At 47.2% G+C, this 26,047-nt stretch overlaps 1 protein-coding gene across 1 annotated transcript in view; it reads left to right on the plus strand.

Annotated features, from left to right (window-relative positions):
- Positions 1-26,047, plus strand: part of ELP3 (elongator acetyltransferase complex subunit 3) — a 114,661-nt gene that overhangs the window by 29,273 nt on the left and 59,341 nt on the right. The window contains exons 8-9 of the mRNA XM_075415067.1: positions 9,762-9,923; positions 13,239-13,365. Coding sequence (XP_075271182.1) covers positions 9,762-9,923; positions 13,239-13,365 — 289 coding nt within the window. The remainder of the gene's footprint in view (positions 1-9,761; positions 9,924-13,238; positions 13,366-26,047) is intronic.

The raw sequence follows: 26,047 nt of genomic DNA on the forward strand, positions 1-26,047 counted from the left end.
CTTGGGGTGGACCTGCTGGAGAGCAGCTCTGTGGAGAGGGACCTGGGTGTCCTGGTGGACGACAGGTTAACTATGAGCCAGCAGTGTGCCCTGGCTGCCAAGAAGGCCAATGGGATCCTGGGGTGCATCAAGAAGAGTGTGGCCAGCAGGACAAGGGAGGTTCTCCTTCCCCTCTACACTACCCTGGTGAGGCCTCATCTGGAGTACTGTGTCCAGTTCTGGGCTCCCCCGTTCAAGAAGGATGAAGAGCTACTGGAGAGAGTCCAGCGGAGGGCTACAAGGATGGTGAGGGGACTGGAGCATCTCCACTACGAGGAGAGGTTGAGGGAACTGGGCTTGTTCAGCCTGAAGAAGAGAAGGCTGCGAGGGGACCTTATAAATGCCTACAAATATCTGAAGGGTGGGTGTCAGGAGGATGGGGCCAAGCTCTTTTCAGTGGTGCCCAGTGACAGGACAAGGGGTAATGGGCACAAACTGAGGCACAGGAAGTTCCGTCTGAACATGAGGAGGAACTTCTTCTCTCTGAGAGTGACGGAGCACTGGAACAGGCTGCCCAGGGAGGTTGTGGAGTCTCCTTCTCTGGAGATATTCAAGACCCGCCTGGACAAGGTCCTGTGCAGCCTGCTGTAGGTGACCCTGCTTCGGCGGGGGGGTTGGACTAGATGACCCACAGAGGTCCCTTCCAACCCCTACTATTCTGTGATTCTGTGATAACACAACCGTGCCGCTTCTGCTTCTTCTCTTCAACTACTGCTCTGGGCAATCATCAAACATGCAACTCTGGAAACACGTCGGATGAGTAAGAGGGGACTGGAGCATCTCCCCTACGAGGAGAGGTTGAGGGAACTGGGCTTGTTCAGCCTGAAGAAGAGAAGGCTGAGAGGGGACCTTATAAATGCCTACAAATATCTGAAGGGTGGGTGTCAGGAGGATGGGGCCAAGCTCTTTTCAGTGGTGCCCAGTGACAGGACAAGGGGCAATGGGCACAAACTGAGGCACAGGAAGTTCCGTCTGAACATGAGGAAGAACTTCTTCCCTCTGAGGGTGACGGAGCCCTGGAACAGGCTGCCCAGGGAGGTTGTGGAGTCTCCTTCTCTGGAGATATTCAAGACCCGCCTGGACAAGATCCTGTGCAGCCTGCTGTAGGTGACCCTGCTTCGGCAGGGGGGTTGGACTAGATGACCCACAGAGGTCCCTTCCAACCCCTACTATTCTGTGATTCTGTGATTCTGCTCGTGCTGTGCTTTTTCTTGAGAGGATTTTCGGATATCAGATCCGTTCGTTGTGGTGGTGGCTTTGGTAAACAAATTAAGAAATAGAGAAAACAGGTAAGTTCTAGTTTTTTTGCTTCAGAATGGATACTATTTTGAACCCAGATCCCATCCTGGATTTCCAACACCAAGTGACAGAGCAGGAGGGAGCAGCATTACGTGTGACTTAGCTGTTAGTGGCATTTCACAAGAAGCAAAGAATTTGTTCTCGCTTATCTTTTAGCAGGTGTAAATACTGTAACTTTATCAAAATTGGAAAAGTATATTTTAGTCAACAAATGACTGTATTCTAAGTAACTGCAAGTTTTTTCGGTATTTGAAAACTGAACCTTGGGGAACTGATGCTGCTAAGAAACCGAAGCAGTCTGTTGTACTTCTGGTAGGGGTGATAAAGAAAACACTGAAACGCGGTAATAAAAAGGGAGCACTATTAAAGCCAAATAACTGGCATTTGAGCTCTCAGAAATATCTGCTCTGGGCAATCATCAAACATGCAACTCTGGAAACACGTCGGATGAGTAAGATGCCACCTGTTTTGTTTACTAGCAGGAAATTGTAGATATTGAATTAGTTATTGCTAGCTGTGTTTCAGAGATTGGCGTTGGGATAAAGCAGAGCTATTAGAGATAAAGGAAAAGGAGGTCAGTTAAGTAATAGGTGAGGATGTGGTACGTGGGATACTTGTGGATTGTATCAGCAGTTTCCTCTTCGGAAACCAATGGTGTCACTTTTTGGTCTGAATTCCATACGTATAGACAGGATTGTCTGCCCTGAACACCCGTAGCTGTGTTGCACCTAGGACCCTGCTCCTTGACGTCAAGGCCACAAGAAGGGCCTTTTCAAGATGCTAGACTTGTTTGAGACACTGGATGTTCACAGGCTTTGTTGTTCACAAAGTTAAGGCTGGGAACTTTCTGCCAAGGACTCCTTTGGTTGCTGATGAAAACTCTTCATTTTCTCACCCAGCCCTCCAGCACTTCCCTTCTTCCACAAGACTCTAAGGACCTCCTCTTCTAAGGCAGGTTAGCAGCTGGGTGGTTTTTTTTTCTCTTGGAGCTAGGCGAAGGGTAGGTGAGCAGCAGTGCCTTCTTCCCAGCTAAGCTGTGACCACGCGTTGTGATCTGTATGAGTACAGAGCACCTCATTTTGTGGAGACTGCTGCTTTTGGATAATCCTTTAGCAACAATGGTGATACGAGCATCTTCATAATTTATTCCATCTTCATCTTCAAGAAGGTTTTATTTGGCTTTTGAAGTAATACTGGAATGTCCTGCAGGCAAGTTTTTGGGGACTGCTGGGTTTGGTGAGTCATTCTAGATGCTTCTGTTCTTTCCATATGGATGGGTACACCTAAACGCTTCTTGCTCTTGGTGATGGGTTCTCTTTGCTGCTGCTGCTGCCTTTGAACTGTTTCTGCTGCTTCTTACACCTTTTTCTGTTCTTTTGCTCTCCATTTGCCACCTCTTTATGTACTGTCCTGCTTCAAAACGTGTGAAACAGATAAATGGTTTAAAGGTGTGTCATCAACGTGCTGTATACGCACTGTGTTAATCCACTGGCTTTATTCTTATGGTTTATCTTTCCTGAGCTCGTTGGGATGAGCAAAGTCTCTCTGTGTTGTCTGGCGTCCTGCCACTCTGAGCCCAACCAGGGGAGTCTGGAAGCTGCTGTAGCAGAGATTGTAAACAGTCGAGTCTTTGATGTTCAGGTCTCTTATCTGATGAGACTTCTGTCTGTAGACCGACATTTAATCGGGAGCGAGTAGAGGCTTTGGTGAATTAGTTGGTTTATGCCAGAACTCTGCTGTCTGTTCCTTCTCTAAGTGAGAAAGTACCTGAGACCCTATGTCAAACTGCTGTGTCTAGTGGAGAGGTAGGTGCCTTTCTGATCCAGAAAAAAAAGCTTATTTTAGAGGCAACTTCTCATTTGAAGGTCTGCTTAATGTACCAGCTTTCTCTGAAAGTTCAGTCAGATATTCTCTAATGATTAAAATTAATAATCTCTCCTTCGCTTCTTCCTGTCACAGACAGTTCTGTAATCACGCTGAAAAGAACTGATTTTACAATAGCTATGTCTGTACAAATGTTAAGGTTTCTCTGTATCTCATTTCCTTTTTTTGTATGGCTTAGCATCTATTTTATTTGCATAATTTACCTCTGTAGTCAGTCTGTTATTAAAATTACCCCACTGTCATCTTGTGCTATACAGTTGTCTTGATTTCTGATTATTCTTTTAATTATGTGGGGGTTCTTCAGCACTGCTTTGTTACAAATAAGACTGTTCTAGGGAAGGAGGAGAAATACTGTAAGATGTGTGTTGCTGGTTGAGAAGATAAAATCCATCTCCATTCTCAGGTTCCAGAAGAAATGTGCAACATAGGTATTAATGCCAGAATGAACCTGGGAATCAGTTGAAATTGTATGTACAAGACCGTCATGTGTGGAGTTTTCAACTTAGGTTCATATAATTTAAAATAGAATCATTAAGGTTGGAAAAGACCTCTAAAGTCAAATCCAACCGTCACCCCAACACCCCCATGCCTGCTAAACCATGTCCCCAAGTGCCACATCCACACGGTTCTTGAACCCCTCCAGGAATGGGGACTCACCCAGTGCCCTGGGCAGCCTGGTCCAAGGCCTGACCACTCTTGCAGGAAAGAAATTTTTCCTGATCTCCAATCTGAACCTCCCCTGACACAACTTGAGGCCATTGCCTCTCGTCCTATCGCTGGTTACGTGGGAGAAGAGACCAACTCCCCCTCACTACGCCCTCCTTTCAGGGAGCTGTAGAGAGCGATGAGGTCCCCCCTCAGCCTCCTCCAGCCTGAACAGCCCCAGCTCCCTCAGCCGCTCCTCAGCAGACTTGTTCTCCAGACCCCTCCCCAGCCTCGCTGCCCTTCTCTGGACACGCTCCAGCCCCTCCATGTCCTTCTTGGAGTGAGGGGCCCAAAGCTGAACACAGCACTCGAGCTGCAGCCTCACCAGTGCCCAGTACAGGGGCACGATCCTCTCCCCAGTCCTGCTGGTCACTCCATTGCTGGTACAAGCCAGGATGGTGTTGGCCTTCTTGGCCACCTGGGCACACTGCTGGCTTCTGCTCAGCCGGCTGTCGACCAGCACCCCCAGGGCCTTTTCCCCTGGGGAAGCTCTCCAGCCACTCCTCCCCAAGCCTGCAGCGTTGCGTGGGGTTGGTGTGACCCAAGGATAGGACCCGGCACTTGGCCTTGTTGAACCTCACACAGTTGGCCTTGGCCCCTTGATCCAGCCTGTCCAGATCCCTCTGCAGAGCCTTCCTACCCTCAAGCAGATCAACACTCCCACCCAGCTTGGTGTCATCTGCAAATTTACTGAGGGAGCACTCAGTCCCCTCATCCAGATCATTATTAAAGATGTGAAACAAGACCAGACCCAAAACTGAGCCCTGGGGAACACCACTTGTGACTGGCCACCAGCTGGGTTTCACTCCATTCACTACCACTCTGGGCTTGGCCATTCAGCCAGTTCTTTATCCAGTGAAGAGTACACCCGTCCAAACCATGGGCAGCTCGTTTCTCCAGGAGGATGCTGTGGGGAACAGTGTCAAAGGCCCTACTGAAGTCCAGGTAGATGACATCTGCAGCCTTTCCCTCCTCTACTAGGCAGGTCACCTGGTCATAGATGGAGATCAGGTTGGTCAAGCAGGACCTGCCTTTCATGAACCCATGCTGGCTGGACCTAATCCCCTGGTTGTCCTTCACATGCCTGGTGAGTGAACCGCTCCATAATCTTGCCCAGCACCGAGGTCAGGCTGACAGGCCTGTAGTTCCCGGGATCTTCCTTCCAGCCCTCCCTGTAGATGGGTGTTACACTGGTGATCCTCCAGCCACCGGGGACCTCCCCTGTTAGCCAGGACTGCTGATAGATGATGGAGAGTGGCTTGGCCAGCTCCTCCACCAGCTCCCTCCCAGGGAGGGCTTTCTCTCTTTTGCTTGTTTTGGTCTTCAGTTAATAATAGTTTTCCTTGTGTTGGTCATCAACAAGGTCGCCTTAACCTCTTGTGGCTGAGTATCCCAAGTCCCTCTCTGCAGAGCTCTAGATACCTGCTTTTCAGGCTGTCTGCCTGGTTGGATAGAGTCTGTTCCCTCTTCATGTCTGCCTTGGCTAGCATGCCATTCCGGCAAGGTGCGTGGCTAGATGTCTGTTGTTTTCAAAGATGAAGGCAAATCCATCATCCTCATTATCGTGATAAATCATGTACCCTGTTAGTGAGCTCATGGGGTTTTTTTGAGCAATGAAGTGTAATATGCATAAACTTCTGCGAGAGTATTGGCTTGGTACAGTGAGGTATTTTGGCATTAAAAAAGAGGCTGGAAAAACACGTCACCCATTACACTGGTTTTCAGAACAGGCATAGCAGGAAATTATTCTCCTTGACCTAGAATGGTTTGTAATAGAATTCTGTTGGTTTTGCCTCTGGGCCTTGTGTTTAATACTTGTGTTAAAATAGTAATTTCTAAGGGTTGGCAGGAGCTATCAATATTGGAGATGGGCAAATAAGGGATAAACCTGTATTCCATAGTAAGTTGTGTACAAGAAAGCTGTGCATTTTATTATGGGAAAATGTAAGGCTGTTTTTCTAGGAATGGTGCAGGAATCTGTTCTGAGAAGCAGCGAAATATCTAGAAAATATTTAGGAGTTAAGTCACATTGTCATGAGCTTTCTGTATGATTCAGCAGCCAAATTACCCTTGACTGTATAAATAGTGGAAAATTGGATAGGAATAGGCAAATCATATTCCATCTGGATATAGTTCTGGTGTGTCTGCAAAGTTCTGTGGCTGTTTTTGGTATCAAAGGCAACAAGAAGAATGCTTAAAAACTGACGATAGTGCTAAGAAAAGGTATGAAAATGATGTAAGCATTAGAATATATGCACTTAATGAGCGATATACAAAACTCCCCGAATCTAGTCTGATGCCCTGATGCCTGCTGGAAGGGCAACATGGTTGAACACCACTAATTTAGGAGATTTCTGGAGTGTATTTTGATGACCTTTTGAAATAGTTGGCTCATCCAGTGCCTAGGAGAGGTGCGTTCCTGGATCTGCTACTTGCAAAGAGCTGGTTGAGGGAAGGATGTGGTCCTGGCTGCAATGACTCTGAGATTTTAGAGCTTAAGGTCCTGAGGGATGCGAGTAGGAGAATAAAGACGTCAGAATTGAGGACAACAGATTTGAACCTTTTCAGGGAACCGAACGGCAGGATCCCATGGGAGAATGCCCTGAAGGGTGAATAAGCCCAGGTAAGCATAGCGAAATATCTAGCAAATACTTAGGATATTTAGAAAATATTCAGGATATCTTCCAGGATAACCTCCTCAAATCGCAAAGACAGTGCGTCCTGATGTGCAGGAAACCAAGCAGGCTTTGCCTAACTGCCTAACGGGGAAGTCCTGGAGAAGAAGGTGAGAGGAGGTGCCACGTACCCAGGAGGGATACAGGCAGGCAGAGGGCACATTTGGAAAGCTTAGCTGGAGCTGAAACTCCAAGGGCAACAAGAAGGACTTCTATAGGTATGTTTATCAGCAAATAAAGACCAAAAAAAACCCCAAACAACCTGGCTGTGCTGCTGGCTGAGGGAATCATAGAATCATAGGTTGGAAAAGACCTCTAAGATCATCACGTCCAACCATCAACCCAACACCACCGTTCCTACTAAACCTTATCCTGAAGTGCCTCATCTATACTTTTTGTAAAAACCTCCAGGGATGAGGACTCCCCCACTGCTCTGGGCAGCCTGGTCCAAGGCCTGACCGCTCTTTCAGTAAAGAAATTTTTCCTAATATCCAATCGAAACCTCCCCTGCCACAACTTGAGGCCATTGCCTCTTGTCCTATCACTAATTACCTGGGAGAAGAGACCAACTGCCACCTCACTACAACCTCCTTTCAGGCAGTTGTAGAGAACAGTGAGGTCCCCCCTCAGCCTCCTCCAGACTAAACAGCCCCAGCTCCCTCAGCCGCTCCTCATCAAACTTGTTCTTCAGACCCCTCAAGGGAGGCAGCTCCATGATGAAGCAGACAGGAGAAGGCTGAAGTGTGCCTTGTTTCTTTGCCTCCGTGTTTTTTTGCAAGATCTGCTCTTGTTAGGTGGTGGTTTGGGCTGAGAGGTAGTGCCCGAGACAGAGGATTGGGCACCACTGGCAAATTGCGTTTGCAGTTATTGTGAAGACACACTTGGCTTTACGACATAGAGTTGGGCAAGACAATTTTACCAGCCATTACACCATACTGAAATCCTGGTGGTGCCCTTAGTAGATGTTGTAGTTTAAGGTCGGTTGGTATTCGTTCCATTCAGCATTTTAGACCTTAGCCATGAATTTGTTAGTTGGGGGTTGTATGGGTTTTTTTCATCTCCCCTCAAGATTTCTAGCCTGAATGCAGGTGCTTCATATGGGCACGTACCCTCTGGCATGAAGGGCGAGTTATCTGGTGACTTCCCCCACCAGTTAAAATTTCTCTTTTTAATTCTTGCAAATCACGTCTTGGAGCGTTTTTCAGTTTGACGTTAATGAATCGCGCGTTGGCAATGTTTCCCTGACGTGAGAAGCAATTGTTCTGTTAGTCTGGCAGATCAGTGAGCCACAAACTCCCAAATGTTTTACGTGGTTTTTTGTTGGGTTTTTTTTTTTTTTAAGATGCTTATTTTGACAGCCATTACATTCTGTCCTCCAAATATCTTGGTCTTTGGAGATCTTAGGCTTTAACAGTTTGAAGGGAGTCAATATTTTTGCTTGTGAGTCCAAGCCCACTGGTGCGTGTTGCTGTTTTTTGGGGGAGGTTTTGAGGGTGGTGGGGTTTTGGAAGTTTTTTTGGTCAAACTTGACCTCTGTTGTGGTCTAAGGTAGACTCTGGAGCTTTATTTTGATTCAGAAGTTCCCAGCTATCCGAAGCCGGGTGATGAATCTTTATGGAACACCTAATAAAGAGCTGAAGTCAGTCATCCTTGTGATTTCGGCGTGCAATATTCTTTCAGGTAGCAGCGTAACATCTCTCTCTTACTCAAGGTGTCCTCTTTTCAGCAACATTTAATATTAATACTGAGATCGTCATCGTTTGGGACCGTTAAAGAGACCGATCTTCCTCCCAAACAGTGGCTGTTAATCCTGCCCACATCCCGGTTTGGGAATTATCCAGCTCCTCTCTGCAGTTTCAAATGGTTTCCAAAGAAGAAGTTTCCTTCTTCCCACTGTAAGACTTTTCTCCTGTGCTGCAGCCCTCTTATACAGCCACCGTATTCTGCAGGAAAGACAATCAAGTGAAATGTTTCATTTATGGAAAGGGATATAATCCTTGCTGGAGGTGTTGGAGGCTACGTGGATTGATGGTTTCCTATTGTGAACTTTGGTTCAAGGCTGCTTTGGATTACTTTTTTCTTTTGTTTCGCTCTCTCGTAGGTCAGTAAACTTACCATTTGGCATCAGTGGAGGAGTTTTCTACTAGCTGGAATGATTAGTCTCTGTTAGACATCCGGTGATAAATGGGAGAGGAGAGGGAAAAACGTGAACAGTGAATTTTGTTTCAGTGCTAGACTGCAGTGAAGTTGAGAGCGTGCCGCTTGCTCACAAAGGGAGGGGATTTGTAGAATTTCTCACAGTCAGTCTTGTGCGTTTTCTCGTGAGAAGGCGGTGGGTTCTTGTCCCAGTCTCTGCGGTCTACCCGTGCACTGTGACCATCAAACGAAAATGTGCTGACCCTACCAAACCCTCCCTAACGTGAGGTCCGTGTCATCGCCAGGGTCTGAGCAGGAGCGAGTGCGGAAACTGCCTCGGGTTTATCCCTGAAACCGAACACGGTTCTCATTGCCTACTCTGACTTTTCTTTGCCCAGGCTCTGTTTCCAGATGATGAGTACTGAAGGCTCAGTCTGGTCTGGGAGCGTCTTCCTCAGTATTTTATTTTATTATTTTATTATTTTATTATTATTATTTTATTATTTTATTATTTTATTATTTTATATTCCTATTTAAAAAAGCCCCGCGAGGCTGCCACAACCCAGTTCTCTTTCGTACAAAGCAAACCCCAGGCTTTCATTAGTGTTCAGATTTGTGCGTCATTTCATCCGTGCATTGCAATAAGCGTGAGGGCAGCCTGGCTGCTGGGATTTTTGAGGGTTTTAACCTGGAGTTTAGTTCTGTGACGAAGAAACCCTCACCTGGAAGATGCTGGAAACTTCTGAAGTCACTTGTGACGACTTTGCGATTTTAGTAGAGCATGGAAGAAGAAATTCTTTACAATGAGGGTGGTGAAACACTGGAACGGGTTGCCCAGAGAGGTGGTGGAGGCCCCATCCCTGGAAACATTCAAGACCAGGTTGGACGGGGCTCTGAGCAATTTGATCTAGTTAGCGGTGTCCCTGCTCGCTGCGGGGGGGTTGGACTAGATGGGGTCCCTCTAGGGGTCCCTTCCGACCCAAAACTTTCTATGATTCTCTGATTCTATGTTTATTTTGACAGGTACTCAGAACGAAGCCTGACAAAATGCATTGGGATAACGATAGAGACCAGGCCGGATTACTGCCTGAAGCGGCATTTGAGTGACATGTTGTCCTACGGCTGCACGAGGCTGGAGATCGGCGTGCAGAGCGTGTACGAGGACGTGGCCAGGGACACCAACAGGTGAGAAGAAAGCTGAGCGTGGCTGCTTGCTGGAATACCGTGGAGCAGCATGATGATCTATTTGCTTGAACACCCATTTAACATCGAACATTAAAGACATTTAGCTCATTTCCTTGCTTGTGTGGCCATACATCTGTTAAGAAAAACTAACAAACAGCAGTGGTTTCATGGATTTCTTTGTGATGTTGTGTAAACCGTGGCTTGAGAAAGTGGGGTTATTTGTGATGGTTTATTTTAAAATCAAATTCTTTTCCTATATTGTACATCTTTTTTTTTTTTTTTTTTATTGCTTCATAAATAAATGCAGTTTTGTGAAGCAGAGCATGTGCCCAGAGAGAGCTCGTAGTTCTTGTCCTACATAATTCATAACGTTTAGGCTTGAGTAAATACAATGCAGTATAATCTATTGGAGGTACCTGAGCAGCAAACAGCATGTTCTCAGCACCAGATAACCTTTTTCTGCCAAGTGTTGGACAGGGGAGATGACACTGGCAAGCAGAGAGGGTGAGGCATAGCCAGAAACACCACCTGCCGATAGATTAACCACGGTCATTCTGGGCAGAGAGCACCTCTAGGGACTGCAAAATATATTCACAAGAGGCCTGTGATTTATTCCTTGTCATATTGGACCTGTGGCTAAAAGAACAGTTGTCCTGCATAGGAGAGTGCACAACGCATTGTTCGTCCATCAGTTATGAGCAAGTAAGCTAATCTCTCTTTTTTTAATTGCAAGTGTCACAATTATCTTCAGCTTTTGAAATAAGTTATTTCTTTCTTGGTTTTTTTTCACTTCTGACACTTGTACAACTTGCCTTCATTCTTACTGCGTATTCCAGTCACCTATCAAAGATGTTTAATAACCATAATCATACATAATGACAGAGAGATTATGGTTCAATAAGCAAAGCGCATTTTTGTTAATACCTGCCTTAAAGGCAGTAGTGCAAAACCGAAAATGTTGGGCATTTTTCTTTGAGAGGCTTGAAGAATCCAAAATGAGTTTCCTGCTGCGGGTTTAGCTGTAGTATTGCTGGTGCGTGGAAGTGCAGGGTGTCACTGCTGTGAAATGGTCAGGACCCAGGTTTCGGGAGACGGGAAAAGCCATTTATTGAGTTGTCCAGGAGTTAAGAGCTAATATTTATGGGTGGTGCTTTCCTCCTCTAGACGTCAGAGCTTTCCGAAGGAAGAGATCCATACTAAGGAATGTCGCTAAATCTCACTCTTAGACTAGATGTATTCATGAGCGGTTAATTCAGAGACAAATTGTAAACGTAACAATTAATTTCTCGTCAGCTTTTAAATTCTTTTTTTCACCTCAAATCTTTTAAAGGCGTCCCCTCGTGAGGTGCACCTGGAAAACCCCACTTAGCTATCGCTTCGGTCATCTTCAGTTTTCCTCCGGTTTTGTCTGTCGCGTCAGAGCCGGTACCATAAATCGTTCAAAGCTGAAGCTGCTCGTCACTTTTGGCTGCCACGCTTCCTAATGAACCCTTGCTTTCCTGCTGATGAATCAGAAGAAGAATGGAGTATTTATATTACTGACTTGATTTCACTCAGGAGAAATCCTGGACAGAATTATATTTGTAAAGGTTTTTGGCACTTTTCAAAGCTGCTTGCTAGAATTCCTAAAAGGCTTTGCTGCAGGCTGTCTCAGAGGAAGGAAAACGCAGGCTGTGCACTCAAATATCTGCCTCCAACTTTTCAGAACAAGGAACTGGAATATACTTTCAGAAAAGGGCGATTCAAGTTTCTCTTTCTTTTGAAATGACCTCATTTTGCTCCTGTTCTTCTACTTTGTGGGGGATGTGTTTTGGCTTTAAACTTTTAATATTTTGCTTGTAGCAAAATGTCAGATTACAACCAATTAGGCTAACTGTTTGGAAATTACTTTCTATTATGTTCCATAAGTCATTAGTGAGGTTTTTGAGTGCTTCTGGTGGCTGTGAGGCAGAAAAATATTCAGGAACAGATCTAGGCATCAAATAATCAAGTTATTGATGCAGCTCAAATTCCGCTTCTAATAAGAAAATAATTTTTATTTATGAAGCAAGTCTCCATTTCCTCCCTTCAGGCTACTCAAGGTCTTGAGTAATACTGTCCTTGAACAGTCTCAGAAAAACACCGTAATACTTCTGAAAAAAATCATAAATAAAGCTGTAGTCATAAAGCTGTAGTCGTAAAGCTACATGTAGGGGTTTAACGGAGGCACGATCTTCCAGCGGAGAGGAGGGAAGAGGTCCTTGAAACAAGGGAAGTAGCTGTTTGGTTTGGGTAACGTTGGGTCTCGGCAGAAGGCATGCGTCTGTAGAGACGCCCATATGGGGTTTAATTTTTCTTCCAAAGGACTGTCGAGGAGGAGAAGAGTCACCTGCTGAGCTAATCTGTTGGCAAGGAATTCCAAAAGATGGGGTGATCTGATGTAAAAGTGTGATGGAAGGAAAACGGGGCTTGGAGAGGGAAGAAGGTAGCAGATGCTGGGAGGACAGCAATGCCAATCAGTAGTGGAAGAGCCCTCCCAGATGAGGAAGAGTGAAAGCAAGGACTTTGTGAGAAGACTGTTCACATGTGATGGGGACCTCCTGGTAGCTGTTCGTGGTGATCGTGACATTGTGGAGGAGGTGGAAGGAGGGAGGAGTTTGCTTGAGGCTAATGAGTTGTGCTAGATTCAACCTTTGTTCCTGCAGTGGTTTGTCGTCTCACTCTCTCTGAGCTCCTGCAGAGCAAGCCTGGGTTAGTTAGGTTTGATGTTCGTGGAGGAGAACATTAAATCCTTTTAGAGTCCCACTCCAAGCCTGTGTTTCAGAGGTTTGGCACCTCTCAGAACTTGAGAAGAGTTAGTGTTTGTCTAAAGGGAGTTCTTGAGAGCTTGGCAAGCACGTTGCAGGATGCTTTTCTAGCTGGCTGGTTTTATGTAGCCCCCATCCTTCTGCTTTTGCTCTTCTGTTGCTTTTATTTCTGGTTGCACTTCATTTTGATTACACGCAGTCTTTAGTGCCGCGTGTCCTAGCTTGTGCTGCAGCATCAACTTGTGTCATTGCTTTACAAATTGAATTTCAGCAGCTCTCCAAGGTTTCTCGGGCTGTGGTTTGAATACCTGTAGCCTTGGTGTGGTTCACCTGCTGCAGAAGTAGCAAACTGGATGACTTTTAGCCCTTAGTGTAGGTTACTTTGTTAGCAGCCACGTTCCAAGACTTGAGTGGTGATAAACTGATGATAAAACTCAACGCTTCTCACTTCCTAGAGAATAACTTGAATTAAAGGTATCAAAATATGTCTTTTTCTGTGTGATGCTGAATCTCTCTTCTCTCTCCCCAGAGGTCACACCGTGAAGGCTGTGTGCGAGTCCTTTCACTTAGCCAAGGACGCTGGGTTTAAAGTGGTGGCGCACATGATGCCTGATCTGCCGAACGTGGGGCTTGAAAGGGACATGGACCAGTTTGTTGTGAGTACAGCTTAACATAACCGAGAGCTTCTAGTGTGTTCCAGCTTTTTCATCTAGTGCTGCTTCTCTTTCTTAGCTCACCTACTAGTTCCGATCCAGGCCAGAATTGTTTCTTAAGGACAAGTAATTTAAAAATCATTTTTGGAGGTGGAGGGTGAGAAAGATTTGTTGAACTACTTCATCCAGAAAATTATATCCTTGCCTCATGAAAGACTGAGTCACTCGCGTCTCCACGGAGTATAGCTCTTCTGATATTAACTAGGGCTCTGGAGATAACTCTACTTTATTCCAAGGTGGTTTTCTTTCCTTGGATTTAGAATAGTACACGATTCAAAGTTAAAAGCATACTATTTTGAAGATAATTAATTGCAAAGTAGAGTGTATAGGTGTATTATATAGCACCTCTGTTCTCGGCTCAGTGCTAGTCAATATCTTTATCAATGATGTGGAAGAAAATATGAAATTATTTCTAGAGAAATAGAAATGAGGAATAAAAGGCAAATGGTAAACAGTTCAGGGAATTAACCACTTTATCTGGTAGCGTGGTAATTTTTTTTTTCACTATTTCGTTTTTTAAAGTCAAAATTGGTCATCTTTTTAAAATAGTGTAGAAATTGTAGTCGTGGTAGTGGGATCACAGGTATATTTATTTCTGTGCAAGGTCAGACTAGGTGCTTTTTGGCACTAAGAAGCTATCAGTACAGTGGAATATATTGATTAGAAGTGCAGGCAGAAAGAAATGGTTTAGCTTAGTGTGCTGCAAAGAGGCATGTCTAGAAGAAGCAATCGAAAATGCAGCTGCACAGTACATGAAGGAAATTCTGAAAACTGGTAGGTACTTCTTGTAAGCGGTTTTGTGCAGAATTCCTTGAGCTCTTCATAATGTCGTAGGACTCAGCAAATATCACGTTCGTGTGACAAAGTGAGAGGCTGGGGCAAAGTGTTGAGCGTAAAATTAGAGGTGAAGTCAATGACGAAGCTGAAATTTAACTCAAAATTAAAGGCTCAGACTCTGTTGCTCCTGGATTATTCTCTTCCAATGCTGAAGGAGATAGAGGGTGGACGTCACATTAGCTGTGTCTTCATAGAATTGCTTGTGACGCAGAGTATGGCCAAACCCGAGTCCCTTGCTCAATATCTCATGAAGTTGCAGCTGTAGTTCTGCATTCTTTGTGGGCCTGTCATTACTGGAGTAATATTGGGCTGCAGAGAATTTGTGCTGGAAGACTGGAAATACTGACTAAAAAATTTGAAGAGCTAACCTTGGGTAATACCCGGCAAAGAAGAGACAGTAATCTAAGGTATTTGCAAGGTGTAAAACCAAAGAGGAAGGAATTACTTAAGGCAAAATTACAAGTGTCTATAGAAAGTATTTAGTGAATATTATTCTTTGCTGCTTATTCCTGATAAATGACTAAGGCTTTTCACAGAATCACAGAATGTTCGGGGTGGACAGGGACCTCTGTGGGTCACCCAGCCCAACCCCCTGCCCAAGCAGGGTCACCCAGAGCAGGGGGCACAGCACCGCGGCCAGGCGGGGCTGGAATATCTCCAGAGAAGGAGACTCCACAGCCCCTCTGAGCAGCCTGGGCCAGGGCTCCGTCACCCTCAGAGGGAAGAAGTTCTTCCTCCTGTTCAGGTGGAACTTCCCAGGCTTCAGTTTGTGCCCATTGCCCCTTGTCCTGTCGCTGGGCACCACTGGAAAGAGTCTGGCCCCGTCCTCCTGACCCCCACCCTGCAGATACTTAGAGGCATTTCTAAGGTCCCCTTTCAGCCTTCTCTTCTCCAGGCTGAACAAGCCCAGCTCCCTCAGCCTCTCCTCGTAGGAGAGATGCTCCAGTCCCCTCCTCATCCTCGCAGCCCTCCGCTGGACTCTCTCCAGTAGCTCCTCATCTTTCTTGAACTGGGGAGCCCAGCACTGGACACAGCACTGCAGATGGGTCCTCCCCAGGGCAGTGTAGAGGGGAAGGAGAACTTCCCTCGCCCTGCTGCCCACACTCCTCCTCATGCACCCCAGGATGCCATTGGCCTTCTTGGCACCCAGGGCACGCTGCTGGCTCATGGTCACCCTGTCGTCCCCCAGCACTCCCAGTCCCTCTCCGCAGAGCTGCTCTCCAGCAGGTCAGCCCCAGCCTGTCCTGGTGCCTGGGGTTGTTCCTGCCCAGGTGCAGGACCCTGCCCTTGCCCTTGTTGAACTTCATCAGGTTCCTCTGCACCCAGCTGTCCAACTCTTTTCTGCCGTCGGATCTGGAGTTGCCGCTGTTTCATTGCAGGAGACTGAGGGAGTCTGTTTAAAAGGTCTGGCTTCAAGTGATGCTGAAGTGCCTCCGGGTTCTGCAGGCCAGCAGGCTCCCCTGCTCATTAGGGGAAGGGTAGTGCCTTGCTATATTTTTTCAGTCTATTAATGACAGTTTTTGCGCAAATAGAAGAGGTGGAAGGCCAAGTTTGCAGAAGAGGAGACAAGAACATGGTGAAAAGGCTGGAATTATGAGAAGAGGGGATTAAAAGACATCTGGGAAAACAGACAAGAGCATAGAAAAGCAAGAAAAGAAGCAAAAAGAGCAGAGAAGGTCGACTGGTTGAGCCTATTTCTGCCAGAGAAGTCTCTTGGGTTTCGGAGGTGGGAAAACCAGTGCTGATGGTGGGCGAGCTCGGGGACACGGCAGGAAGGAATTTGCACGTTGTGGTGGGGAAGGATGGGAAAAGTGAGAGCGGGTGAGAATGAGGCCCCAAGAGAATTAAGAAATCTTTCAATTTAGGAAAGAAAGGGTTAAGATAAGATCACAAAACTTTTGCTGAAGGGTTGGATTTGGTAAAAAGGCTGGCTGGAGGGCCAGGAAAGAGAAATGTGAAGCAGCGGAGTAAGAAAACCATGTGCTGGTGTAAGAGGGGGGATTCAAGAATACAGGGAGGGTGGGGCGGTGAAGACCAGCTCGAGTGAGAGCCCTGTTAAGAAGTTCAGAAATTTGAAGTGGGACTTGCAGATCAAATGAAGATCTGATGCCAGTGAACCCACAGAATGAGGAGTTGGAGGATGAGTAATCAGTGTGGAGGATGAAGCCCTCAAGAAGTAATGGGAGTGCTGCAGAGCGAGGAAGAGAAATGGGAGCTGGAGAGACGGGCTGGTGGGGAGGAGGTGATGGATCACATCAGCACTGGGAAGAATTAAACCAGTGTTGTTTTAAAGACAAGGAAGTGTGGGAGAGGAGAGGAGGAGGAGTCAAAAATGGCTGTGTTAGAGAGATACACGGGGTCCCCACCGCGACCTGAGACCGGACAGCACGCAGAAAGGGGCCGGTGTGGAGGAGGCAGCTGCAGAGCTGGTGGCCGGCGAAGCGATCACGCTGGGTTTTGGAAAATGGAGCTGTGGGGAATGAGAGTGGAGAGGTTGTGGGTCACTGTGACACGTTCCAAGATGGAGCGGTGAACAAGAGACCGCTGTCCTCTTCCTTTTACCTTCTCCTCTGCCTTTCTCATCCTATCTTAAATGCTTTACAATTTATTTTTAAAAGATCCTGTGTCTTAAATAGAAGAGAATAGAGGAAAGAAACAGCCCTATATTTTTGTTTTTCCACATGTTCAGGGCTGAAAATGAAATGGTGAACATAACAGAAGTATTCAACAGACAGGAATTCCTTCTGGGAATTCAGCTAGATAGTACGTTCTCTATTTCCTACCTTAAGACTTTATATCAGGGTTTTGAGTTGCTAAAACAGCTTATTTAGATGTTGTGCTGTTAGTCCATGCTGGTGAATATTTAGACACTTCTACTACATAAAAATAACGTGAGAGCAAAGAAAGGAACCAAGGGGAGAGCATCTGTTGTGTTCTCACAACACTACTAAGCTGTTTATGAGCAGGAGTAGCGCTCTTTTACGCATTATTCTCCTAAAATGTATCATCTTCCTATAAGAAACCTCTGACTTTTAGGGACAAAGACAGATGCACCTTATCAAGGATCCTTATAGATTTTTTCTTCTGCTGTAGTTCTAAATAAGCTTGGAGAAAATAACTGGATTTGTTGTGCTACTAACCTCCTTTCTAGCCCTGTGCTTTTCAGACCAGGGAAAGGTAGGACAAAAAAGGAACCAGACAACGTTAGGAGGAGGTCTGAACACCCTGCCTTCATTACAACTTGATGTATTAAATACAAGGGCTTCTCCTGGGAGGAAAATAACTTGCTGATTGTGCTGGCTGCGTACTAAAACCACTGGGTGTTTCTTCAAATTGAGTAGGTAGTTACGGTTTCAAGAGTAACGTTGCTTCTGTCCCTTGTGGCTTATTGATTTGGAAGTGTTTCCTGCAACTTCCATCCAGCAGCTAGGATGCCCATCAGTTACTCGTTTGCAAGCATATCTAGGTTTCCAAAGTGGTGCGTGTGTATCGTTTTCCTGGTGAGTTTATTAATAATTGTTCAAAACCTGAATTTATTTGGTAGGAGCGAGTATATTACCTCTTTTGTTATATGTATATAGGTGTGGATGTACTAGTCCCGTGTCCCAGTTCCATTGAGCTTCTCCACTCCTTCACGGAATCACAGAATATTAGGGGTTGGCAGGGCCCTCTGTGGGTCACCCAGCCCAACCCCCTGCCCAAGCAGGGTCACCCAGAGCAGGGGGCACAGCACCGCGTCCAGGCGGGTCTGGAATATCTCCAGAGAAGGAGACTCCACAACCTCCCTGGGCAGCCTGGGCCAGGGCTCCGTCACCCTCAGAGGGAAGAAGTTCTTCCTCGGGTTCAGCTGGAACTTCCCAGGCTTCAGTTTGTGCCCGTTGCCCCTTGTCCTGTCGCTGGGCACCACTGCAAAGAGTCTGGCCCCGTCCTCCTGACCCCCACCCTGCAGATATTTAGAGGCATTTCGAAGGTCCCCTCTCAGCCTTCTCTTCTCCAGGCTGAACAAGCCCAGCTCCCTCAGCCTCTCCTCATAGGAGAGATGCTCCAGTCCCCTCACCATCCTCATAGCCCCCCGCTGGACTCTCTCCAGTAGCTCCTCATCTTTCCTGAACTGGGGAGCCCAGCACTGGACACAGCACTGCAGATGGGGCCTCCCCAGGGCAGAGCAGAGGGGGAGGAGAACCTCCCTCGCCCTGCTGCCCACACTCCTCCTCATGCACCCCAGGTTCCCATTGGCCTTCTTGGCACCCAGGGCACGCTGCTGGCTCATGGTCAACTTGTTGTCCACCGGGACACCCAGGTCCCTCTCCGCAGAGCTGCTCTCCAGCAGGTCAGCCCCCATCATGCCTCTCTTCTTCCCTTCTCATTGATTCTTTTTATAGCCTCAGAGGATTTCCTTTCAACTTCAGGTCTTTCCACCCCATTCCACATGTGGGAGAACGCTGCAGGGAGGGAGTACGCTCCGCTTCCTCCCACCACCCGTGTGGTTGTGCCAGGAGTGTCAGGTAGTGTACATGTGTGCGCACACACACACTGCTCTTGTTGTTGGCAAACACAAGCAGAACGGATAAGACCGATTCACAGTGCCTCACGTAGCAGGTGGTCGGAGAAAATAATTAGAATAATAGCTAGCATAAATCAAGGACTCAGCGGGAATAATGGAATTGTTACCAGAGCAGACACCTCATTCTGTGGAACGCGATAAACACGCAGCTTTGCTGTTGTAGCACGAGAGAGATGAGGTGACTCTAGGGGTAAATGGTTGGGAGGATTCATGAATCACACTTGCCAACGGGGCTATCAAGCAGAACTTTGGATTTAAGCAAAAACTTTAGGAGGCTAAAGAATTCCCAGGATGCTGTTACTAATTCCTCTTTCCCTTTCTGCAGAGCCACCGAGTGGCAATGGTGTAATCAACAAACTGTATCTGCTCTAGAATAAATATTACTAAGTTAGGAACATTTATTAATGGAGAAGGTATTGCTATGTTTGCCTTTATTTTATTTTCTTTTTATGGTCTTTGGCTAAGCATGATTATTGTTGCTGTTCCTCTTGGTCCTCTGGGAGGGATGGCTGTAAGCCCATCTCAAACAACTTTAAAGACCCTGCGTAGATGGAACAAATCGGGGGAGCGGGGAAACAGAAAGGGAACAAGGAGGAGAGCCAGAAGATGAGAGATTTCAAGTGGGGGAAGCATCGGGGAAGTCTCATAGCAAGTTGCTGGCAGAAGCCTCTGCTCTGAAGGCACGTGGGAACTGGTGCATGCTTCCCAGAAACATTGGATGGGCCTTCAGTTGCTGAGCAGCTCTTTATTCTTGAGGAGATCTGTGAGGAGGTCCTGTGGCTTCAATCTGTCCATCTAAGGTCTCGTATAAATAAAATGACGAGGGTGAAAGCATAGGCAGGACCATTTAATGGTCAGTGCTGGGGACCGGTACCAGACGGAAGGGATTTTGGGTTTGATTCAGCGGAGCCGTTCTTATGTTCCTTAAATAAAACGCAATCACTGAATGATTTTAGTCTGGTGAAAATTGCTGTTCTTACAGTCATACGTCAGGCTGTTTTTTGCTGAAGGAATTGCAAGATAAGCACTTCCCAGAAATAGACTAATTTGAGTGAAATGCCTGATGCATCTATGATCCAAGGGTAAGTTGTGCAGAGGGCTACTGCCTCCTTGGGCGTGTTGAATATGAGAGAGAAAAATAATGGTTGAGTAATCCAACGGGTAACAGGAGTGTCCTTTCTCTTTGCGGTGTAGTTGATGTTGTTGTAAAACTTTAAATACTATTATATGGCCTTTAGCTGTAAATAAGGAGATAGTTTTCCTGAGGGCTGTCATTTTTATCAAGGAGCTGAAATTCGTAATGAAACTAATATATTGCACCTCTATCAGGAGCTTTTAATAACTGTAATAAAAGACAGTTAAACTGTTGATCTACATTGATTTTTACTCTTTTGGGAAGACAATTATCTGTGTTTTTAAATATAGCTCTGAAATGTTTCGTGGGGTAAGTGATTTTCCTTTCAGTTCCTGCTGAACACCTCATTGAAACACTATTATTGGCAGGTAGCCAGCATTACCTCTGAAAATTTGCCTGTCTTTCTTTTTTCATGGGCACATTTATAGAAGCAGATAAGGTGGTATTTAACGATCAGCCCTTGAGTTACTAGAGCTTCTCTTGGAGTCTTAGTAAATGTTAGAGCTAAAAAGCTCTTCACTTGGGAAACAATTATGGTTTCATGAACTATGGCCAACGCCGTGATAATTTTTATGTTAATGAGAATCATGGTAGTAAGGAACAGGCTATTTTTAGAAACTATTTTCACAGATAATTGCACTCATATTTCTCTGGATAAAATATCTAGATAAAGCCCCAGTGTGTGCCTGCTTCTGCAGATGGTCGAGTTGCATGCACAAAGCTTCTCTCCCTCTCCAGTGTCCGTGTGGAGACAACTTTGATTTGCTCGCTGGATGTGTTTGCTGCGGCTCTGGCTGTGTTTCCAAGAAAGCAGGTCAGACTTTTCTCTGCGTATGTGCAGCGTAGGGAAGGAGGAGAAGTTGAAGCTGCAGCCCTTGGTGTGAGGATGTGCGGAAGCAGAACAGCTGAATCAATTGAGTAGTGCAGGTAAAACTGGTCCCTTATCACAGAATCACAGAATGATAGGGGTTGGAAGGGACCTCTGTGGGTCATCTAGTCCAACCCTCCTGCCGAAGCAGGGTCACCTACAGCAGGCTGCACAGGATCTTGTCCAGGCGGGTCTTGAATATCTCCAGAGAAGGAGACTCCACAACCTCCCTGGGCAGCCTGGGCCAGGGCTCCATCACCCTCAGAGGGAAGAAGTTCTTCCTCATGTTCAGACGGAACTTCCTGTGCCTCAGTTTGTGCCCGTTGCCCCTTGTCCTGTCACTGGGCACCACTGGAAAGAGTCTGGCCCCGTCCTCCTGACCCCCACCCTGCAGATATTTGTAAGCATTTCTAAGGTCCCCTCTCAGCCTTCTCTTCTCCAGGCTGAACAAGCCCAGCTCCCTCAGCCTCTCCTCGTAGGAGAGATGTTCCAGTCCCCTCCTCATCCTCGTAGCCCTCCGCTGGACTCTCTCCAGTAGCTCTTCATCTTTCTTGAACTGGGGAGCCCAGAACTGGACACAGTACTCCAGATGGGGCCTCCCCAGGGCAGAGCAGAGGGGAAGGAGAACCTCCCTTGACCTGCTGGCCACACTCCTCCTCATGCACCCCAGGATCCCACTGGCCTTCTTGGCAGCCAGGGCACGCTGCTGGCTCATGGTCACCCTGTCGTCCCCCAGCACTCCCAGTCCCTCTCCGCAGAGCTGCTCTCCAGCAGGTCAGCCGCAGCCTGTACTGGTGCATGGAGTAATCTGCTACATCATTTGGGGATCCAGGCATCATGTGGGTTGGGTGTCACAATTCAAACCAGAAAATGCAAAGGATGGGGGTTTTGGTAGCAGCGTGATCTCTGCTATGTTCCATTGCACTGCAATAGAAACAGTACATGCTGCTGTACCTTTAGTATGGGCATGATAAATTGCAAGGCTGGGTGGGAAAACTGCATTTATTATGGCTCTTGGATTGCTGCCTTTGTCCTTCTGAATTAGTATTTTGTCCGCATGCACATTTTCCTCCAGCATGCCAGCCATAAAAGTTATGATAATAACAATCACTACCTATAAAATAGCCTCCCATTCAGAAAAAGCTTCTGCAAAATGTAAAGGTGCGGTTGAGACCCCTGTTTCTACCTGAACGAAAAGATCGTTTCTGCACTTAACGGTCCCCAGAGAACCGTGGGTTGTATAGCCTCATGCAGGAGCTCTGTCTGTTCAAGCAGTGGTTTTTCTTGCCGGCAGTCAGAAGTTGTTTTCCGGGGCTCTTTCACGAAGGCCCCTTGCTGCTGAAGTCAATAACCAGCATATGGCTGGGAACGTACAGCCGAATGGAAAGGGCGCAGGAATAAAGGGATGCGTTGTGGGTAGGGAGCGCAAATTCGCCAGGCAGGGAGAGCGTCCTTCAGTAAAATATGAATTTTACCTGAAATTGTCGGCAGCAACTGAACGCTTGCCATCAGAGTGGATAAACCATGATGTCCAAATTAAGTTTTTGAGGACTCAGTTGTTGGTTTTGTGTGGGGTTTGGTTTTTCTTTTTAATCTGAAAAGCATACTGGAGCAGCATGATGGCTTTGCCGTGAACATCATAAATGAGAGAAGCTTTCGCGGGGCTGAGTGGGGTGGGAGAGAGCACGCGGCTGTATTGATGCTCCCTACGGAAAGGAGAGGTCTGGTGAAGGAGGATTAGATGATCAAAAACGTTACAGAGTTGCTGGTCTCGATGTTTTTTTAAGGTAGGAGACATGCTTTACAGGGATCCGTGTTGCAAAGCTCGTGTACTTAAGACAATGAAAAATGCTGTATTTCCTGTACTTAGCCCTAGGGGAAAGCTGACCCTCCCAGGAACAGAAAGACCGGAGTTCTGTGCTTGGTCAAAGTGAAGGTGAAACTTCACAGCAAATCGATCGAGGTATTCTCATGGGTCTCTCCAAAACTGCGTAATAAATGGAGAGTCACTTGGAGCACCTGGCAAGACGAAGCAGATGGGACTGCTCGGTGCAGTGAGCACAATCTGGAGAGATTTGTCTTGGTGTTCGGGTAGATACTGCGTTCAGGAGTCAAAACCACGCTCCAAGGTCATGCTGCTGATGCCCAGGGCCTCTTCCAAATGTTAAATGTCTCGTCTTCTTATGGAGTTGTATTAATAGCAGTGCCGGGGACTGTTGCAGACCTGGATCTCCTTGCGTTAAGTTCTCTGCAAACTTGGAGAGTGTCACACAGAATCACAGAATGTTTGGGGTTGGCAGGGACCTCTGTGGGTCACCCAGCCCAACCCCCTGCCGAACCAGGGTCACCCAGAGCAGGGGGCACAGCACCGCGGCCAGGCGGGGCTGGAATATCTCCAGAGAAGGAGACTCCACAGCCCCTCTGGGCAGCCTGGGCCAGGGCTCCGGCACCCTCAGAGGGAAGAAGTTCTTCCTCGGGTTCAGCTGGAACTTCCCAGGCTTCAGTTTGTGCCCATTGCCCCTTGTCCTGTCGCTGGGCATCACTGGAAAGAGTCTGGCCCCATCCTCCTGACCCCCACCCTGCAGATGTTTAGAGGCATTTCAAAGGTCCCCTCTCAGCCTTCTCTTCTCCAGGCTGAACAAGCCCAGCTCCCTCAGAGCAACTATCCAATGGAGTGTTAGAGAGGGGACAACCTGTAGATCCTGACAGCCCAGAGGTAAAAAGAGACCGTGGGAGGAGTGGGATTGCAAGCAGGCGTATTCCCTCCTCGTCTGGCAGCAGCGGTTTCTTACACCGTGTAGAGAATGAGGGTGTTTATGGCTCTGAGGTGCAGGCTCTTGGTAAATAACTCGCTGAAGGCGGTTTCACATCTGTGGGCTAAATGCACCAGGCAATTAGTTTGTCTCCACCATAATTGTTGCTTTGCACCCCAAGAGCAATTTGTTGCTGGGTTTAATGTGATAAAGCATCCTTACTGAAGCTGAAGGCTGTGAGGATTCACTTGTGTGAGGATTTGCTTCTGGAGAAGTTCCCTTCGGCATGTGGGTTTGGGGTTTTTGAGGCTGCTGGGGAAGGGAGGAGTCCTAACAGCTTCCTGCACCTTGGAGGCTGAATTACAGGGTCCGTTACGCTCTTCACTCTGGACGTCTCCACTTCTCTGATTTGACATTCAAAATCTACAATGGAGGCGTTATAGAACATCCTAAAGTAAGAATACAGATTATTAAGTGACAGCCAAACCCCTTTGTTATTGTTAATGTGTGCTGTTGTAATAGTTCTGTGAGACGTGTCAAGGTCTTCACTGATGTGGAACTGATACTTCTGCAGCATTTTGAGCCTCTTCCTTCAGGAGTGTAGACGAGCAAAATGAATATGAAACAAATTCTTCTGTTTCACCTACTGTGCATTACTGTGCTGCAATCTCTGATGTGCTGTTTTTCTACATGCTAATCATAGAACCAGAGAATCATAGAAAGCTTTGGGTCGGAAGGGACCCCTAGAGGTCATCTAGTCCAACCCCCCCGCAGCGAGCAGGGACACCGCTAACTAGATCAGGGTGCTTAGAGCCCTGTCCAACCTGGTCTTGAATATTTCCAGGGATGGGGCCTCCACTACCTCTCTGGGCAACCCGTTCCAGTGTTTCACAGCCCTCATTGTAAAGAATTTCTTCCTTATATCCAGCCTAAACCTACCCTGTTTTAGTTTAAAACCATTACCCCTCGTCCTGTCACTGTTGTCTCTACTAAAAAGATTGTCCCCATCTTTCCTATAGGCTCCCTTTAAGTACTGAAAGGCTGCAATCAGGTCTCCGTGCAGCCTTCTCTTCTCCAGGCTGAACAGCCCCAACTCCCTCAGCCTGTCCTCGCAGGAGAGGTGCTCCAGCCCTCAGATCATCTTCGTGGCCTCCTCTGGCCCCGCTCCAACACATCCATGTCCTTCCTATGCTGGGGGCTCCAGAGCTGGACACAGGACTCCAGGTGGGGTCTGACGAGAGCGGAGTAAAGGGGCAGAATCCCCTCCCTCGCCCTGCTGGCCACGCTGCTCTGGATGCAGCCCAGGACACGGTTGGCTTTCTGGGCTGCAAGTGCACATTGCTGGCTCATGGTGAGCTTCTCATCCAGCAGTACCCCCAAGTCCTTCTCCTCAGGGCTGCTCTCGAGCCACCCCCCGCCCAGCCTGTGCTTGTGTTTGGGATTGTCCCCATCCACGTGCAGGACCCTGCGCTTGGCCTTGTTGAACTTCATGTGGTGCCGTGTTTGCATCGGACATCACTGATTGAGCAGGAGGATTTGCTAATTGCGCTGTAGGGTCACTCCTCCAAAGAACGTTTGAATGGACGGAACATGTTACTCTCTGAGGATAAATAATGCCTGATGAACCTCAGGAACAGCGGTGTAGTTGGCACAAGTAATATCAGCATACCATCTTTATATAAACCCAAGGCAACTTCAGGAATTCCCCAGGTTATGTGAGAAAAACGTTTCAATTGTATTTTAATTCTGTGTATTTAAAATAAGCGTCGGGTAAAGATACCTTGAAGGGTGGGCGTGCACGCCGTCAGCAGAACCAAGCTCCAGCTTGCCGCGGGTGAAACGCGGGAGAGTTGGCTTCCCTGCCGTGGAGGACTGAGCTGCCTCGCCGCCGCCGGCCGGTCTGCGTTGCGTTCGTGTTCGCCTGTGCTCCGCTGGCTTTGCGCACAGTGTGCGTACGATTGCAGTATGTATCATATATGCATTTGTCACGTGTGTCGCAGTAAACACCATGCTTTTTCATCATTATCCCACGGAATGGTAAGCCAGATCTAAAACCTGATTTATCACAAGTCGGAGTCTGCAAGCGGACGATGTTCAGAGCGGCTGACAAGTAGCATCTTCCTACGTTCTGGTGACTTAATAGGAAGTCCAGGGTCACATAATTGAAAAAGATATGGATTTTAAGAGATTTTAAAACCACCCTCTCTCAGCTTGCTGTTGGCACCCCGTTTCCCTGCCTGCCAGGTGACAACTGGTGCCTGACCACGCGTGCGTTCCCGCGCTGCTCCAGAGGCGCGGGTTAGTCTGTACCCGGTCAGCGGGCCGTTGTCAGTATCGCTGAGCGCAGATCCTGTCATTACAGTTTAATCAGACCAACATTTACAAGAAAGAGGGGAAAAATGCAGATTTCAAGTTATAACAGAGCCACGTTTTTGAGCCCCAAGCTTCTGCTAATGCATATAATTAAG

This window comes from Opisthocomus hoazin, chromosome 2 (genome assembly GCF_030867145.1).
Source record: "Opisthocomus hoazin isolate bOpiHoa1 chromosome 2, bOpiHoa1.hap1, whole genome shotgun sequence".
In the NCBI taxonomy this organism is placed as follows: Eukaryota; Metazoa; Chordata; class Aves; order Opisthocomiformes; family Opisthocomidae; genus Opisthocomus; species Opisthocomus hoazin.